This window comes from Ictalurus punctatus, chromosome 7 (assembly GCF_001660625.3).
Source record: "Ictalurus punctatus breed USDA103 chromosome 7, Coco_2.0, whole genome shotgun sequence".
Lineage (NCBI taxonomy): Eukaryota > Metazoa > Chordata > Actinopteri > Siluriformes > Ictaluridae > Ictalurus > Ictalurus punctatus.
Genome location: NC_030422.2, coordinates 16,918,401 through 16,936,532, shown reverse-complemented (window position 1 = coordinate 16,936,532; position 18,132 = coordinate 16,918,401). Strand labels below are relative to the sequence as shown.

The 18,132-nt window shown below is 36.3% G+C and overlaps 1 protein-coding gene and 2 long non-coding RNA genes across 3 annotated transcripts in view; 1 reads left to right on the top strand and 2 right to left on the bottom strand.

The window, feature by feature from the left end:
• The first annotated feature begins 1,846 nt into the window (after positions 1-1,846).
• On the top strand, positions 1,847-12,491 carry nat16 (N-acetyltransferase 16). The gene is made up of 4 exons (XM_017472180.3): positions 1,847-3,358; positions 6,888-7,106; positions 7,379-7,603; positions 11,610-12,491. Exons 2-4 carry the CDS (start codon positions 6,897-6,899, stop codon positions 12,174-12,176), a joined length of 1,002 nt encoding a protein of 333 aa, XP_017327669.1. The 5' UTR covers positions 1,847-3,358; positions 6,888-6,896; the 3' UTR covers positions 12,177-12,491.
• LOC108267774 (uncharacterized) lies at positions 7,472-11,028 on the bottom strand. Its single transcript, XR_001813175.3, has 3 exons — positions 10,927-11,028; positions 9,302-9,386; positions 7,472-7,595 (listed from the first exon to the last, which is right to left on the bottom strand). It is a non-coding gene; the product is annotated as an uncharacterized LOC108267774 (long non-coding RNA).
• Positions 12,492-13,730: 1,239 nt separating the features above from the next.
• LOC128632972 (uncharacterized) overlaps positions 13,731-18,132 on the bottom strand; it is a 29,698-nt gene continuing 25,296 nt past the window's right edge. Inside the window, exons 2-3 of the long non-coding RNA XR_008396674.1 lie at positions 17,644-17,692; positions 13,731-13,827 (exon numbers count right to left, since the gene is read on the bottom strand). This is a non-coding gene — a long non-coding RNA (uncharacterized LOC128632972). The remainder of the gene's footprint in view (positions 13,828-17,643; positions 17,693-18,132) is intronic.

The window sequence follows — 18,132 nt, the reverse complement described above, 5'->3', positions numbered from 1 at the left end:
TGCCTTAACTGCAGCATAATGCCAGTTATAACATGAGAACCACCCCTCACAGGCTATGGAAGAACTAAGCCCTATTCAGCAGCTTTCCCCAGTGCTGGAGGAGTGCAGTGTGTACAGTAGTGTTGCAGGCAACCCATGAGACTGCAGGGGCCTCTAGGAAAAGAAAGGTGAGCTCCTCTGTGGCATGATCAAAGGAAGAACAGCAGCCAACAGAGAGTTTGACTGCTCAGTCCTATGGAAAGAAGAGAATGAGTGCCCCTACTGTATTGGAAAGCAAACAGAGGCACTGGCAGTGGGCAAGAGCTGTTAGCAACAATGCAATGGTACAGTGAAATGCAGAGCTCAGTGGAACTTAGTATATAGCTACCTCACATTTAGAAACCCAGGCACAGTAAAGGACAGTGCATCGCTGACCACTACACAGTTCTAGTGTGGAATAAAGAGCAAAAAGTTATTACAATATTATAATAAATGCTGTAAATATAAACATAGCACACTAGTTAACAGACAGTCTCAGTGCAGTGATGAGGCCTAAATCCTGACTGATACAATTCATGAATGTTATTCTCATGTAGGCATGAGAATAATTGCTATGCTACAATTTTTCTATGATCTTGGAGAAAAAGGGGAGATTCGGCCTACAGTTGGACAGCTGACAAGGGTCGAGGTCAGGTTTTTTCAGTTCAGGTATTTGATAACTGCTAGTTTAAAGGCTCTACGTCATAGCCAATACTAAGTAAAGAATTTAGTATATTAGAAGAGGTTCAATTACTTCTGGTAACATCTGTTTGAAGAAACATGTAGGTAAGGGATCTAGTACACAAGTGTTCAGTTGCCTGATCAAGTTCTGTGGGGTTCAGTCAGATCAGAGTTGATAACTCTGGGACATTACTGAAAATCTTTGTGCAATAGCTGACATGTACATTTGACACAGTAGCATGGTGAATTGCATATAATATGACTAAGACCCATATTAAATAAGATGAGGTAATGATCTGAGATAGCTTCAGACTGTGGAAGTGTGACAATTTTTTCTACATTTAATGCAAATGTTAGTCTTAAATCAAGAGTGTGACCACCACTATGAGTGGGTCCTATTACATTCTGATTAACCCCTTCTGAATCTAGAATGGACAAAAAAGCTGTTCTCACAGGGTCTTGTGAATTATTAAAATGAATATTTAAGTCTCCAACAAATAATATTTTGTCTAAGGAAACAACCAGGTTTGAGATGAAATCTTCAAATTCACAAAGAAATTCAGAGGGGTCTGTAAGTTATAATTAGTAGAATCGATTGGATAGACTTATTTTTTTGTGTTCGTTTAAAGAACTTCAAATAAGGTGAATTTATTGTCCAGGTTTTTGTGTGACACCTAGAATATCATAATAAATGACCGCAACATCTCCTCCTCTGCCAGTTAGACGAGGCTGATGTATGAAACGGTATCAGGAGTACTAGCTTCATTTAATGCTTCTGATTAACTAGGCCTGTTCTAAAACTATGAGCTATGCTACAACAAATGAGAGCAGCACCTACCCGAGTGGATACTGTCCCACCCTAACAGCCTTGCCTACAAAATTACTCCAATTATCTATAAATATATAAATATAATTAATATAATAAAAGTAATATAAATAAACATGTATCTGTACTCAGCAAAAAAAGAAATGTCCTCTCACATCCAACTGCTTTTATTTTCAGCAAATTTCTTAACATGTGTAAATACTTGTATTAACATAAAAACATTCAACAACTGAAACATAAACTGAACAAGTTTCACAGACGAACAGAAATGGAATGAGTCCCTGAACAAAGGGGGGGGGGGGGGGGGGGGGGTTGGATGTCAAAAGTAACAGTCAGTATCTGGTGTCCTCCAGCTGCTTTAAGTACTATAGTGCATCTCATCCTCATGGACTGCACCAGATTTGTCAGTTCTTGCTGTGAGATGTTACTCCACTCTTCCACCAAAATATTTGCAAGTGGTTTTAACACATGGTTGAATGTAGTTTTCCACTGCAATGACGATCAGCTGTCCTTCCTGTCAACTTTTAGCACTGTATTAGGTATCTTACATTACAGACATTGCAGTTTATTGCGCTGGCCACATCTGCTGTCCTCATGCCTCCCTGCACTAGGCCTATGACATGTTCACGCAGGTGACAGGAACCCTAGTCATCTTTCTTCTGGTGTTTTTCAGAGTCAGAAGAAAGGTCTCTTTAGTGTCCTAACTTATTGTTACTGTGACCTTAATTGCCTGTAAACTGTTTGTGTCTTAAGGACTGTTCCATAGGTGCACGTGCAATAATTGTTTATGGTTCATTGAACAAGCATGAAAAGCATTGTTTAAACCTTTTCCAACAAAGATCTGTAAAGCTTATTGGGATTTTACAAAATTATCTTCCCTTAACTGCTAGAAGTGGGCTGACATAATCTATCTGTAGATTTGTCCACGGGGCCTTTGCTATACATGTGGGCCTCAAGCAACCTTTCCTTTTGATTTTTGATAGATTCAGTGGGCATCTGTAAAAATAAATAAATAAATAAATAAAATAAAACAAAAATTGCACATTAATTATTTATGTCTTTATCCATGTTTGGCCACCAGAACATGTTTCTAAGACTTTTGGCATACCTATGTGCTGCAATCCTTCACTTTAATTTCATTACCCTGTAATATCATCTGTCTTTTATCTTTTATAGCCATATGTTGTTGTATTTCTGTTATTTCGAGGGGGAGAAGAAGAGTAAAGAAAACTTAAACATGTTTGGGGCCCTTAGTTCCAGTAAATATTTTTTTGAAGAAGGCCCACAGTCAGGTGTCCACAAACTTATAGTCTTGGCCATACAGTCTAATTGTCAGTATCCTTTATACCTGTATTTAATCTTATTTAGTGTTCTAGTATTTAATAGTCTATCAATTCTAGTAGAAAACAACAACAACTAAGTAAACACGATTTGGTGAATGTTTCCTATATTACATTACTTGAATATATACTGAAACAAACCAGAAATGTAATTACATAAAAATATACATTTTCAAAATAATAAAATAGGTCTACCGATTTCCACATGGAAACCGGAAATAACATTCCAAAAAGGCTTACCGTGATCTGCAGCATCCCCGCTCTGAATGTTGCTGGATAGATTACGTAGTCTCTGACTGTATGGAGTATAGGGGGTGGTGGGAGTGGTCTAAAGTGACATACTGAGAGCCTTGGCAGACCCGGCTTAAATTTATCACTGCAGCTGAGGGGCATTTTAAACCTGCATTTATTCAGCACCTGTGTGTTTGTTGAGGCCCGTTTTCATCCCTCCAAACCTACAAGAACTGCAAACGCCCTCCAGGCTCCTTTCAAGGTGAGTAAAATTCCGTTAACGATTTCTCTCTCATCCTTTTTTTCACAGTGACATCCACAGTAATGTCCTACATAATGTCCTACAGCGCATCAAAGGACAAATCAAAGCGCTATATTTGGATTTCTCACAAAAATGTGCGTCAAAAATGTTGTCCGGTTGTGGGTTTTTATTTATTTATTTATTTATTTTTATGTTTTCAGCCTTATCATGAGCATTTAATGTATTTGGTTTTCTCTGTAGCAGCCCCTCACCAGCACCACCACCACCCCCAACGGCCATCTTGTGTGGAATTTTACCGGCACTGGAAGGAGATGGCTAACATGTCTAGAGGAGACACATTAATTGATGTTTAAGCTCTGGGTGGTATGTGTGTGAATGATGCCTGTATCGCAGGTCGTGGGAGAAGCCTTTGTGGTTTGCCTTTTGTGGTTTTCCCATTGATTAATGTATCAATGCACTTTGTGCCTCTCGTAGCCATGAGTAACGCAAGTGTCCTGCCGGCACCGGTCTAATTAAAGAAATAAAGTCTACTAACGCAGCTCTCGCCTATCCAGCTTTAATAGCTAAACGTAAGCATTTTGAAAGGATAATATTGCACGGATCCTGAGTCTTGAGCAGCTGTTTCTGTTGAGTAGATCTTGTCAGAACGCGTATCAGTTGCTGGCACTATTCTCGGATTTGCGCAGCCAGCAGAGTCTAATAAAAATGGAAGCTTTAGTGATCATTTAAGGTGAATTATGAAGATATGTCGCTGATGTCTCTGTCAGTGTGTGTGCTTTTCTGAGACCAAACAGGAGCCTTGAAGAATCATTCAAAACAAATTATGTAAAAAAAAAAATTGTGAATATTATGTTGGATTGTCTTCTAATTCTCTCTCTCTCTCTCTCTCTCTCTCTCTCTCTCTCTCTCTCTCCCTCTCTCTCTCTCTCTCTCTCTGTGTGTATGTGTGTGTGTGTGTGTGTGTGAAAGAGAAAGAGAGAGAGAAAGAGGGCTGTTGGGGGATGGTGGACAGTGGGCTGTATGAGCATGTATGTCAGATATCATGTGTAGCCTATAATCGTGTTAACTGTACTCGTACACTGTCTTGCATTATTTTGATATATATGATTATGAGAGAGTGAGAGAGAGAGATAAAAATTTATGTTTCGTTATATGGGCTTTTTAGCAGTTATGTGAATAATTGCAAAGATACTGTAAATAATTATGAGTCTTTTTGAGAAATAAATTTTCTTTGCTGTCATAGCCTTTCTAAAGGACAATAGCCAAAACAGGGTAACTGTGTATGTGTGTGATATATATATATATATATATATATATATATATATATATATATATATATATATATATATATATATATATATATATTTTTTTATATATATATATATATATATATATATATATATATATATATATATATATGAATGTATGTATGTATGTATGTATTAACTGGTGTTGAAAGGACATAGATAAGTGAGTAATAATGTTTAATTAAAAATGCTGCAGTGACCGATTTACTGCCCCAGTGCAATGTTTGGCCAGTGTTGATGCGTCCAAAAATACCGCAAAGTCATTCAGATAATCAGGTCATAATGTATACAGTTAATCAACAATAGGCAAGCCTCTAATTATGCTTTGCAAGCCAAGTCAAAACAAGTCAAGTCAGTCTTTATTCTCATCTCAACCATATAAAATGTACAGTATACAGTGAGATGAAATGAACCCACAATGCAACATGCATGGATGACATACGCAGTGCTGACAGGACATGACATAAAGTGCAATAAAAAATAAAATAAAATAACATGCAGGGAGGACGTAATAGCAAACATAACCAACCTGATTTTATTAGTTAAAAAAAGGACTCATAAATGCTCGTTCCTGGATGGATAACACAATATTTTTAAAAATAAAAAAAATCTTATTTTCCACTATTATTAGCATGTTATTTTAGCATGTTATTACCACTGTCATAAAGGTATTTTATAATTATTTTACTAATATGGCAAGATTGGTGGATTAGTAGATTCTGGCTTGAATGATTAAGTTTGTGCAGTCAACACTCCTGCTGCTGTCTAGCATCCATCCAAAATACACAAGTGTGTGGCATTTATCAGTTTAATTGTACAGATCACATGGTGATTTTTGTTTTATTTAGTAAATTTCCTCATCCCTGACTCCCCAAAATATTTTCTGACTATGCCATGAAGTAATACCTTAGAAGGCAAGCATTTTAAAATAAATTTTTAGTTTTGGTCAAAGTTGTTTGGTATTCAACACATACAGTATATGAATGTTTGGGTTCTCATTGGCGTGCAATTCATGACAACAAAATGTGTACTAACAATCCCATAGGTGGGTTTTGGACATAAAACATTCTATTTATCTGTTACAGTTACCTTAGTTGGAAAATCTTTTTATGCCAGCCAATGATCTTCACTGAAATATATAATTGCTCTGGATTCTTTAGTTATTTAGCTGTAAGTAGAAAGAAATATCCAGTTGGTTGTCTATAGACCTAAAAATTTATTTAAAAAATCTATTCTACCCAGTATAATAAATATTCTAATGTGAATCAACCCTTACAGCATTAGCAGTTGATATACTGTGTGCTCTTGGTTGAATGTGAAAAATCATCTGTGCTTTAGCTTATTATGGTGGTCAAGCCAATACTCTGTTTTACTCTTATAGAATTGGATATAACTTTTTTCTTTAGATATCCCTGTATTCTTTGGTCTAGATTAATTTAGGGTTAGTAAGGGTTACAGATAGTGGAAAAGTTATCCCACAATAAGCTAAATAGACTGCATACATTGATTGTACAGACATATTATCAGTTAAATAACCACTATCCAATATAAATGCAAGGGCAAATTGTCTTTCATCTGCCCTTCCATTTATATTGTATGGAGATCATACTATGTTGTCTGACTGCCTGTGAATAAATCGTTAATGGAATTTTTGTTACGTGACATGTTATTGTGCAGCACCCAAATAATCTGCCCAAGAATGCTTTCAAAGGCAGTGTTCCCAATACAAGCTCAGAAATGAGTAGGCTACCATAACACCACAGTGATATTTAATGGATTAGGACAGCACAATGATGAAAGTTTCAATAGTTTAAAAACCCAGATGAATAGACATTGGAGAGAAGTAGGGCAGGATGGAATTGGTCCAGAGTTTCCACTGTGCCAATGTATTATTTATCACCATGTAATTTAGCAGTAGGCAGACTTCACATAAAGCAGTGAACATTTTTGGGCTGATTCTATAGTGCTGGTCACTTGTGTGTGAAAGTTTTCTTGTGGTTAAGCCATTCTGAGGAATCTTCTCAAAAACCTAGGTGTAATGAATTAGGCTTAATGTTAAGTACATACACTTAATATATACAGTATCTGTATGTTAAATATATACATTTTATCATGCAGAAGACAAAAATGGTAAATAAAGACTAGGAATAGATAACAGGAATGAACATTAAAAAAACATTAGACAACAAATGAACCTTATTCCTCTCCTGCTCCACTGCTAGCAATAAACAATGAAGATTGAGAACAGCCTGACTTGCCTCCCTGAGGTGCCTCCTCATACTGAACTACAGTTCACTGTGGCTACCGAGGAAGACTTTGATGACATCATGGCCATCAGCCAGGATATCTATGGTGGTCTAGACTACCTTCCTACCCGTTATCAGGCCTGGTTACAGGAGACAAACCGTACTGTCATCCTTGCTCGCAAGCAAGGCAAAGTGGTAAGATTATCTACAAATATTTATACATAATGACATGTATTATAAGCCATTGCTTGGTAATTATTATTTGTATAATTACACTGGAAAGTAAGCAGGTGAAATTAACAATATTGACAAATACAATTGGTATCTAGCTATCTTTAATTTTTTTTTTTTGAGCTATTCAAGGCTTTCCAAAACTTTGTTTCCACTGCTGTAAATGCATACCATAAAAGGATACATTGCCTTTCAGTACTTGTATAAACAGCCATGTTTTTTCTTGCATTTTCCAGATTGCACTTGAGTCAGTATGTGTTATTGACGATGGAGAAACTATGTTGGTGGAAGGGCTCCGTGTGGCCCCTCAGGAGAGGGGCAAGGGAGTTGCACGGGTGCTGCTCCGCTTCTGTTCTCAGCTTGTTAAGTTGAAGTATCCTGAAGTTAAAGTGAGCAGACTGACCAGAGATGATAAGCTGGGGCCCAAGGACTTTCAGAAATACAGGCTCATCACTAAACAGGTAGGGGTGAACATGAGTACTCAAATAAGTGACAGCAGTGGTAGATCATGATAACACAATAAGCAATTGAATGAACATTTATTTAACCAATTTATTTAGTAAATTTGGCAACTTTATCAAATACATTTTATATTAATATAATTCTATTATCAAACATTCCTTTCTGTGCTTTCTTGCAATGGGTAAGTAAATATAGTGTATTGACTGTTACATTGTTCAAACATACCTAACTAGGGTGAACTTTAACAAAGCTGGAAATTATGATCAACTGCTTGGACTACTGCTGCTACAAAATGTCACCCTTGTACTGTTTGACTGTTTGAGTAACAAAATAGACACAATGTGTAAAAATAAGCTTAGTGTACAGCACCTCTGCCTGCTGTGCAAACCTAGTATAAAAAGCTTACAAGTCACTGCTTAACATAGGAGTGTATTGCAAGTAGCACTAAAGCAGTATGGTCACTGAGACTGGTGTATAATTAATCCTACTATGAGTATGCTCTAACATTTAAAGGGGACCTATTATGCAAAATTCCCTTTTATGTGGTGTTTGAAAGATGTGTGTCAGCAGTGTGTGTACACAGTCCGTGTACGTTGTGTTCATTCGTTTTTGGTTTCAATATTGAAAAGCAAAATACAAAGTGAGTTACACTGAGTTAAAACATTGAAAGGCCCATTCCTTGCCAGCTAAAGAAGTTTGGTAGACTGAAGCTGCCTCATGAGTGTAGAAAGTGCCATTGCTTTCAGCCAGTAAAAACTATTTTCTGCCGTTATTTTGTAATTGGTTGGGACAGTCTACAGCCCTTCCTCAACCTTCTCAACACACAGCTGCCTCAGATTGCTTTTAACCAATTCACAAATCATAAAAAAAATCAATATTAATATTGTCTGTTTGCTAAGTTCCTATGATTGAGTGAGCAAGACAGACATTTGGGTGGGCTCAGATCACCTCTGCCCATGCCCAGAACGTCGATGGTGTCCATGCATGAATTAAAATAAAGTTTTATTATACAAAAGTCATTTAACAGCATACATTTTACATTCTAAAGTCTGTAGCAGGGTCACAGTCAGATGCCTGACCTATTAAAATAATTGAGTACTGTATTTTTATTAAGGAAGGTATTGGCAAAATCCCACATGTAGTACATCATCTGTACTACAACTTTTAGAATGTGAAAAAAATATCTCTAAAATATTTAAGTGAGGTACATCTGATTGTGCGCCTGCTACAGCCTTTAGAATGTAAAATGTGTTTTTTTTAATTATGTTTGTTTGTTAAAACTTATGTCATTTTAATTAATGCATGGACACGTCGATGTTTCAACTCACAAGGTGGAATTGCCAGACGGTCCCTTAGACAATTTGCATTGTGATACCTTATCAGGGCCATCAGGGAATTGTAAGAACGAAACAACGCCAGTGTGAAATTTATTGGTGGCCCAAAATGGACACACTTGTGGCAGACAAAATTACTGCATGTCAGTTATGCCTTTCTTTGGATAAAACTGCCAAAGCCTCTGTTGTGCCACTCTAGCCTGTTCCTTTGCCCTCTGCACCTTGGGAAAAACTGGTAATAGACATTGTGGGCTGCTGTCTGGGACTGGCGATATGCTCTGACACTCACCGACTATTATAGTAAATGGCCAAGGTAGCCTTTACTGTTTCTGTGGCAACAAAACAGGTGATTTCATTTCTTACCTCTGTCTTCAGTAGACATGGCAACCCAACAACTCTAGTAAGTGACAATGGGCCTCAGTTTGCTTCGCCAGAGTTTGCTGCATTCCTGAAGGAGAAAAATATTAAGTACATTCGTGTGTCAGTGTATTACCCTGCTGCAAACGGAGCTATTGAACGCTAGAAAATTGCAGTATTTTTCTCTGGGTTTTATTTTTGTGCTGAAAGCAATGGCACATTCAACACTCACGAGGAGGCTTCAGTCTGCCAATCTTCTTTAGCTGGCAAGAACCGGACCTGCTGACAACTAACTTTTTTTAACTTGGTGGGTGGAATTGCCCGACAGTCCCTTAGGCAACTTGCGCTGTGATACCGTGTCAGAACATTCTCAGGTGTGAATATGCAGCTTTAGTACGTGCTGGCATGTTTGCGTAAAAGTTTTATGTCCGTATAAAATAATTGAATATTATTAAAACTAATGGTGGTATTGATATCTGTGTAAGATTGTTGCCTCTATACAAGGGCAGGGGAAAGTGAATATCCAGCGAATATCGAACCTAAAACTAACTTTATCATTGTGAAAAGCCCGGCTAATTTTCCCAGTATACATGTCATCCTCCATTACTGTAACTCTCTTACTGCCTTTGAGAAGCATGTGATAAACTTCTAGGAGCAAATCAAAATGTTTGACTAAGCCACTGATGGATTGTGCAAGTTTTATAGTTAGTTAAATTACACTCGGGTTATGCGAGCATGCCACAAAACTAAATAACTCCAACTCAAAAAATTGAAGCATATTAAAAATATTTTGTATTTTTGAGCAAAAATGGTGTTTAAACAGTTAATTAGTCATTAAATTTTCAATTTTAAAATTAAATATTAATGAACATGTCATCATCTGTATTTTCTTTTATAGTTTTGAAACCAAAAACAAATGAACGCAATGCACACGGACCATACACAACCACCCTATAACGAATAAAATCCACCCACTCCTTTTTTTTATATTCCCCATAAATCATAAACAGTGTCTCAAAATGAGTCGTTTACGTTTTCGCCCATGACTGGTGACGGACTCTATTAGCATAGACCTTCCCCTGAGTGAGCTGCACACAATCCGCCATGTTCCTCGCACTGGAGCAGCTATAGTGATAAGAAGAATGTCTCAGTTCGTAAGCCTTGTAAGTGTTCTGTTGTTGGCTGTAAGAATGAACATAAGTCTTCATGTTCTCCCGGCATCAGAGCCACTGAAGACGCAATGGAGCAGTTTTATTTTTGAAAGAAATGTGCCCCAAAAAATAGCTAAATTCGTATGTTTGTTCGAATCATTTTACACCAGACTGCTTTGTGAATGAGGGTCAATACAAAGCAGGATTTGCTGAAAAGTTTATTCTCAATCATGGATCAATACCAACTGTTCGTGATCCAGCTTCATATCCAGAAGACGTAAGTATCGCACTTTATATTTTGTGAATGTTTGCACATCGCCTTTCCGAAAGTGCTTGTTGGCAGATTCCACGGCTAATGAGGCTAAAGTTTACCATTTTCTCTGATTGTATTCACAGAGACCAGAGCTATGTTGTCATTTTTATTTTTAACCCGAAAACGCTTACTGTTTGTATAATTCATACATTCTGGTTTATACATACAGGGCTGAACACCAGTATTTACGGTGTCAGTCATACTGGTTCTCCTGCTTTCTTGTTGCTGTGGTATCCGAAGCACAAGCTGTAAAGGCACAGCTCTCTTCCGGAAAGGGGCAGGGAGCAGCAGCTCATTTGCATTTAAAGAGATGCACGCGAAAACGGAGTGTTTTTACTTCCACACAAAAAGGGGCATTTACAGCATGGCATAATAAAGCTGAAATTTCACAGACACATTCTGGGGACACCTGAGACTTATATTACATCTTGTAAAAAGGGGCATAATAGGGCCTCTTTAAACAAATGCTTTGGGAAAACAAAGTGTTTTACATGTGATGTGATGCTGCTTTGATAGAATAATACAGATAACCAATGAAATTCTCATCAAAGGATGGCTGGTACTAAGCGGTTTTTGAGCACGCAAGTAGGATAAGTTACAGAGAATGTTTGCAGGAATTTGTCTTCAGTAATGATTAAAATGCATCTGTATAATCTCACAATACATTGTAGCATAGTCTTTTAAAATGAAATTTTGCATTTGTATATAGTTTCAAATATTTTATTTTCATCATGTAAATGATTTAATTCTTCAAAAAATTGGTGGTACAGAGTGATGGGTAGTAGACAGTGCTGATCCAGGCATACTATATTGTACATTCTCTCACACCATCATGAAACTCCTGTTAAAGGGAATCCTGCTGGTACGCTTCCGTGCTGAAGACCTAAAGTTACGGCTCACTGATCTTGGGCTTAATGTGAGTATTGAAGGAGATGGCCTGGCTCCTTCCAGCACCCCAGTGAGGTTAGAGGCCGCAGAAGTCCACCAGCTTTTTTTGAGCAGTGACGCAATGCAAGATGTACTACCCAATGGTACCATTGTGCAAGACTGGCAGCCCTTCAAACCCATGCCCAGCAACATGGAAATCCTGTTGAAGAAAGACATTGATTGGATGGTGGATGATACCTGTTGCCCAACTATGGTCAGCCTGTGCACTTTCCCCTTTCATGTACCTATTGGCGACGACTGGTACTACCTCAACATTGACATGTTTGGCAAAGATCTGGCTCTGGCTGTGCAGCAGCTCCTATGTCACCTGAGGTGCCACACTAGCACACTGAAGGGCTATGTGATGTGCCAGGTTTTCCTGGACCCACCACTGTGGAAGCCCATGGCTGATTTCTTCAGGGAGACCTTGAAAGTGGAGCTGGTGAAGGAATACACAGAGCAGTGTGTAGTGGAATCCGACTTGGTGTAGCAAGCGGAGGGCTGTCGGCTAAAAGTTAGGCGTTTGAGACTCCCCTCACCCCACACTTGGAGGCCAAACATTAGAAACTGGAAGAGCTTTGATATCACTCAAATGGTTTCCTTTCATATTTTGCCCCAGAACAAAACCTTTATCCTACATATACAGACAAACATACTATTAAATTAAAATCCCCTTCTAGAAATGAAGTAATTTTAAGTTAGTTTGAGTTAGTTTAATAATGCCTCATCACTGCAAAAAAAAAACAAACAAAAAAAACAATGAAAGCAGCAATTAGTTAAGATAGAATAAATATGCAAAAAGAAAATATGTTAGGATGCTGACCATATTCTACAATGCAGTGCAGTGTGTCTATGTGTGTGTGAACTAGCACATGCTGAGTTGCAAATAAGACTGCACAATCTTTAGGCACTTTATGATATTCTAAATGTAATATCTCACTATAGATAGTGAGATGTTTGCTTTAGAGACTGTTTTGTCTGAATGTTGTACAGTAGCTGCTAATGTTAACTTTTTATTACTCATACTCTAATACCCATAATAAAATGTAGAAATATTTCTGTTCTCCTTACACATATTTTTGAAGTGGCATTTACACTGGGAAAACCAAGTTTATCTAACGTTAAAAACCCTTTTCTGCTGGGATACTGGCATTTACTGTAATGTCATGCAAAATATGTAAGACAGAAAAGATTGGTCATCATTTTAGATAAGTCCTTATTTTATGCACTGAACCTTATAACATTAATATGATTTCCCACTATACAGTTGACATCTGCAATATGAAGTTTGGAAGTTTTAAAACCAAGATGTAATACAGATGTAGTGTATTCAGTACAGTTATGCTAATATACCTTTTTGTGTTGGGTTAGCTTATACTGTATGATTAAAAACAACATGTTTGAGTTTTGGTTAATGTGTTAATTCGTTTTTATGTATAATGCAACAAAAGGATTTAGTTAAGAAGCTAATAAAATGGTTTATCTGTGTAATTCTCATTTAATTAACAGATTTTGATTAAAACATTAGGTAATAGTAGCATTTAGGACTAGACATAATCATTACAAATAAGACACACTGTTACTGGTAATGGGGTTTTGTTAGCAATCCATTTGAGAAGATCTCAAAAGCACTTTTTGTATACATATGAAGAGCCTCATATTTTTGTCCACCAAAATGCATAATATTGATCTTGAAATGAAAAGCAGAGATTTGATAACGCACACATAATTTTGTACCCTTATTGTTATCTACTAGTAATTGCAACAGCTCATTCCAAAATTAGTTGGTCACTTACTTCCTCAGTGGATTCAACCCTCTTATCAGGACACAACTAGATTTATTAAACTTATCTTTCAGAAAACAGTTGCATTGGTAACTAAGAACTTGACAGCGATTTTCAATTTCAAAAGAAATGTTTTAGAAAATGAAGACATTTTCTTCAGCAAGTTAACACCTGAGAAACATTTACCAGCATTTCTCATATTTGAAGCCCCAATGGGTACACAGGACACTGGAAAAACAGGGACAGTCACAAACCCAAATTCTTCTCCATCTGTCACTGCAAGAGTCTGGAGGACATGACTGCTGAGTGTTTATAAATAGCAAGCAATGCACCACATAACTAAGCCTCTCAGTGGCCCTGCAACAGAAGAAAAAACACAGAGAATTGATGAAAACCAAGAGAAACCAAGCAAAGAAGTTTATTGGCCAGCAAAGGAAGACGGTCTTTTGCCATTCTCAGAAAATTTCTCCAACTGATCCAAAACATTCAAACAAGTGCTGAAAGTCCACCGTCTGCACAAGCAATTGTATACAATTATACAATCCTTTCTACCTGCACCCCTTTTCTGCCAAAAATGTCTACCGGGCTGAGTTTTCCAAAAGCACTGCAAAGTTAAGATCATCTTAACTGAGAGAGAGTATTCAATGTAATGCTTGCTCTACCATTTAATGATTTAATGATTGTGCTGCAATGCTTTTGGAAAAACTCAACCATGGTTACCAAATTTTAAAGGTAAATGGATGCGATTTGAGCATGTACAACCAACCATAATATCCATTCTGGTCATTTTGTCAATGAAATTCTTTTCTGTTGGCATTGAAAGTTATGTAATGAGCCTAAGTGAGATTCCAAAACCATGTGCTAAATATCACACATAGTCAGATATTTTTGCTAGAAAATTCTAGCAAGTGAACTTTATTCAATATAAATGTAGTTATAAGAAAAGCAAACACCACTAAACATGCAATTTGTTCTAATCTGAACCATTTGTAATTTTTCATTTGAGTTCATACTTAAGAATTAATATTAAGTTCCTATCATGAAATCATGTTGCTTGAATCTACCAGTCAACTCAATGTTTCTATATAGTTAAAGTTTTCAGTAACTTTTCAGTATGTTTTATCTTGATGGTCTTGGGGTGTTCACACATTGAGGAAAAGATGTTTCCTTCTCCACCTTCACTTGGACTGCATAATGTTATGTCTAATATGCACAGTCCATCAAATGTCTCGAACACCTTGCCCATCCTAATCTGATACTTGTATCATATATGTATCAGAAATTTCAGAAGTTTCTGAGTTTATAATTGCTATGATAAATCAAGAGGGATCAACAAAGGAAATGCCTGCTTCTAAATATTATCCACACTTCATGCAACATTTAGTTATACAGAAACTCTGTCAGATTTAGACACTTATTAAGCAGTTTCTCTTGATTAATCATTAACGAAATAACCATTTATACAGCCCTAATCAGGATGTATTAAAATGCTTAAATTACTGTTAACTTGCTAAATGTATACATCATGTAGAACATCAATAAGGCTAAAAACAAACTGACCAAAAAAGAGTTCAGAAGCAACATGGAATAAATAAAGCGTTTTTTTTTTTTTCTACTACAGTTTTCAGATAAGAAACTGAAGCATCCAGGGAAAAAAAGTGTAAAAATTACAATTCTGATTAGGGCTGATTACCTGTCTATATTTTTATTTGATAGCATGGAGACTGGTTAATCTTGATTTGCTATGGTCACATTTTGGAAAATACATTGTCTAAGAAATATGTTCTCCTGTAAAGATTACTGTACCTGTTACAGTATGTAGGTTGTGTGCTTTAATAGGAAAAACAGTAATGGTTTCATTCCTAATTTATAGTAAAGCAACACTTCATGGCCATTGGGCAAAATTGGACATATTGACCCTAAAATATGTAAGTCCTTAAAGACTTCACAATTACTGTCCATTAAGATATTAAGATATTTCCCCTTCTATTCTTTCTTATGATTTAGACACCATGAAGACTGTAATCTTTTTTTTTAAAGCACATATCCTTTTAGTGAGGATTTTGATTATCTATAACCATAGATCTCAAAGTGGAGTCCATGGACTCCCATGGGTTCATGAACCACAGCCAGGGGGGTTGCTTTAAAAAAAAATAAAATAAAATTTGTTACAGTGGTGGAAATAAAAACCCCATCATTATCAGAGTTATTAAAAAATATATTTTAGTTCATTTAGTTATCATCCTGTTCATTTTAGAAATAATGCGCACATTTGTCAAAACTAATGACAGTTTTAATAAAAAAAAAATATTATGTGCATTTGGGAAAGTTTGGGAATAAAAATCCCTGTGGCACCAATAAATAGCCAAAAGGGGTCCCTGGCTGAAAAGGTTTGAGATCTAGAGAATGATCTCGAGAATGGATAACTGTTATTGTTGCATGGAGCAAAGTGTTTTTATTAGTTCATTTTTTAAAAAACAAATTTATGACATTGTACATTTTCTTTATTGTACTTGGTATTGACTCATGACAGACAAGCCAGTTCCCATATGTTATAAAACTACATGTACAGTGGGTTTTTTTTTTTTTTTGGTTTTGTTTTGTTTTTGTTTTTTTTGTAAAACTGGTAAATGTCAAAGTAATGAATGAGTAAAGAAGAAAACAGCACAATTTAAGCTCCACTGAAATATCTCTGCTGCTCTAGTTAAGACCATGAGTCAAAACAGTGGTAAGTGAATTAAGAATTAAGCTTAGGTGTGTGGTTTTCTTTTTATGCACTTGAATGTATATCATAAACACTATTCATAAGTGTTCTAACAGCCAGTACTAAGGTGGTTACTTGAAATGTTATGTGATTCTATATCTTTATGATTTTAAGGGTGTCATGGTATTTGTATGGGTATTTTCTTTTCCTTTTTCTTTATTATTATCGTCACAAACCCCCTCATAGTTTATCAAATTAAATGAATGGCAGTAGAAGTAGTGAATTAAAAGCATGTTTTATCATTGTTCTAGGCATTTTGCTAACTGGCATTTACGTGACACCTGTGCCGCACACATAAAGTGAAACCATTATTCACAAAAATACTATTAAGTTTCTTTTGTTAGAATGGGAAAAAGACAGGTTGGAGATTGAGGTGAAAGAAATAACTAGGGTAATGTAATGGACAGATGGTAAGGATAGCATATACGACTAATATCATTTTACAAAAAGATTGTTATAGTATAGTGAAATCAGCATAAGCAAGTCACTGCTCAGTAGGTCATTCAAAACAGTTTATATTCATAGTCCACAGTTTCGGACAATCTTTAAGACATTATTTGTTATTTTAACAAATCAGTAGGTAAGCTTAGAAAGAGGTAACAAATAATACCCCAAGAGCTTAGATTACCCGATCTGGTGTCTAAGACCGAGTGAAACAGGACCTACTGAGTCCTTTGTGGTGTCACCTTGCCGAAATAGATCTTGTTCAGGGTGGAGGTGCTTCCACCTAATCCTTCACTCTGGAGGCCTCAATGGAAAAAGTTCCCAAGTGATGTTAGAAGGGTGGTAGACAGACAGTCATGTTATGCTAATTATCTATATTATCTCTTTGGATGATTTCGGGGGCTTATTCTTTTAATTTTCTAACTCCTTTACAATGTATTGGAACATTATGGTTTTATATGTTTAAAAGAAAGGGTATAATTTAACAGTTAACTAATGGAATCAAGTGAAATTGGAGTGAGAATGAGAAGTTGAATGAATTATGTAAAAACATAACACCATGCAAATATTATTTCAACAAATAATACAACGGTGTCCAGTCTTTTCCACAAAGGCCTGCTGTGGCAGAAGGCTTTTGTTCTAACCAAGCAGGAGTAGCACTTGCAGCTACATAGGCTTTTTGAGGATGAGACTGAATACACCTGAAGTAACAGATATACTGTGTAATGTAGTTTCATCTACTTATTTCCATGTAATATGTTTAAGTAATCTGCAACTGGATGCTTGTGCGTTCTACTGTACAACCATATTATGTTATATTATACCTTAGTCCTACAGCTGTACAACAAAATTCTAAAACGTTCTGTCTTTTTTTTAGTATTATTATTAGTCTTGATATTTAGAATACATGCAAGTTGCTTCCAAAGCACAAGAAACTGTGTGAGTAACACTTTAATGTAACTTACTGTACCAGCCATGGTCATTCAGTGGTCCAGAAATGTCCTCAGGTGATTCCTGTAAAGATACCATAATGTTTTAATTGTACACATAACATCCAAGAATATTTGTATTAGGTGTTTATTTCCACAACAATATTGGATTGTCCAAACTTGTATGACTTCATACCAAAGGCTTTAGTTTAAGACTTAAGTCAAGGGTGCACCTAAGTTTAACATGGACCCTATAGGGTCTTTTCACTAATCTGCTCTGTTTAAGAGCAATTAGTATAGATGCCCACATAAAGAAATCACATGTAAAGTAAAAAATGGTTGATGTGCCTGATAGAGATTTCTGAGATTTACTTGAAACACAGAGTTTTCACAGACATGGTCATTACCATAATAATACCAGAGCTTCTTGTTATTTTTTAGTACTTATTAGGTCCATCAAAATGACCATAGTCTGAGTTAATGAATTTGTACCTGTCTATGTACAGCTGGGTTTGGAGGTGATAA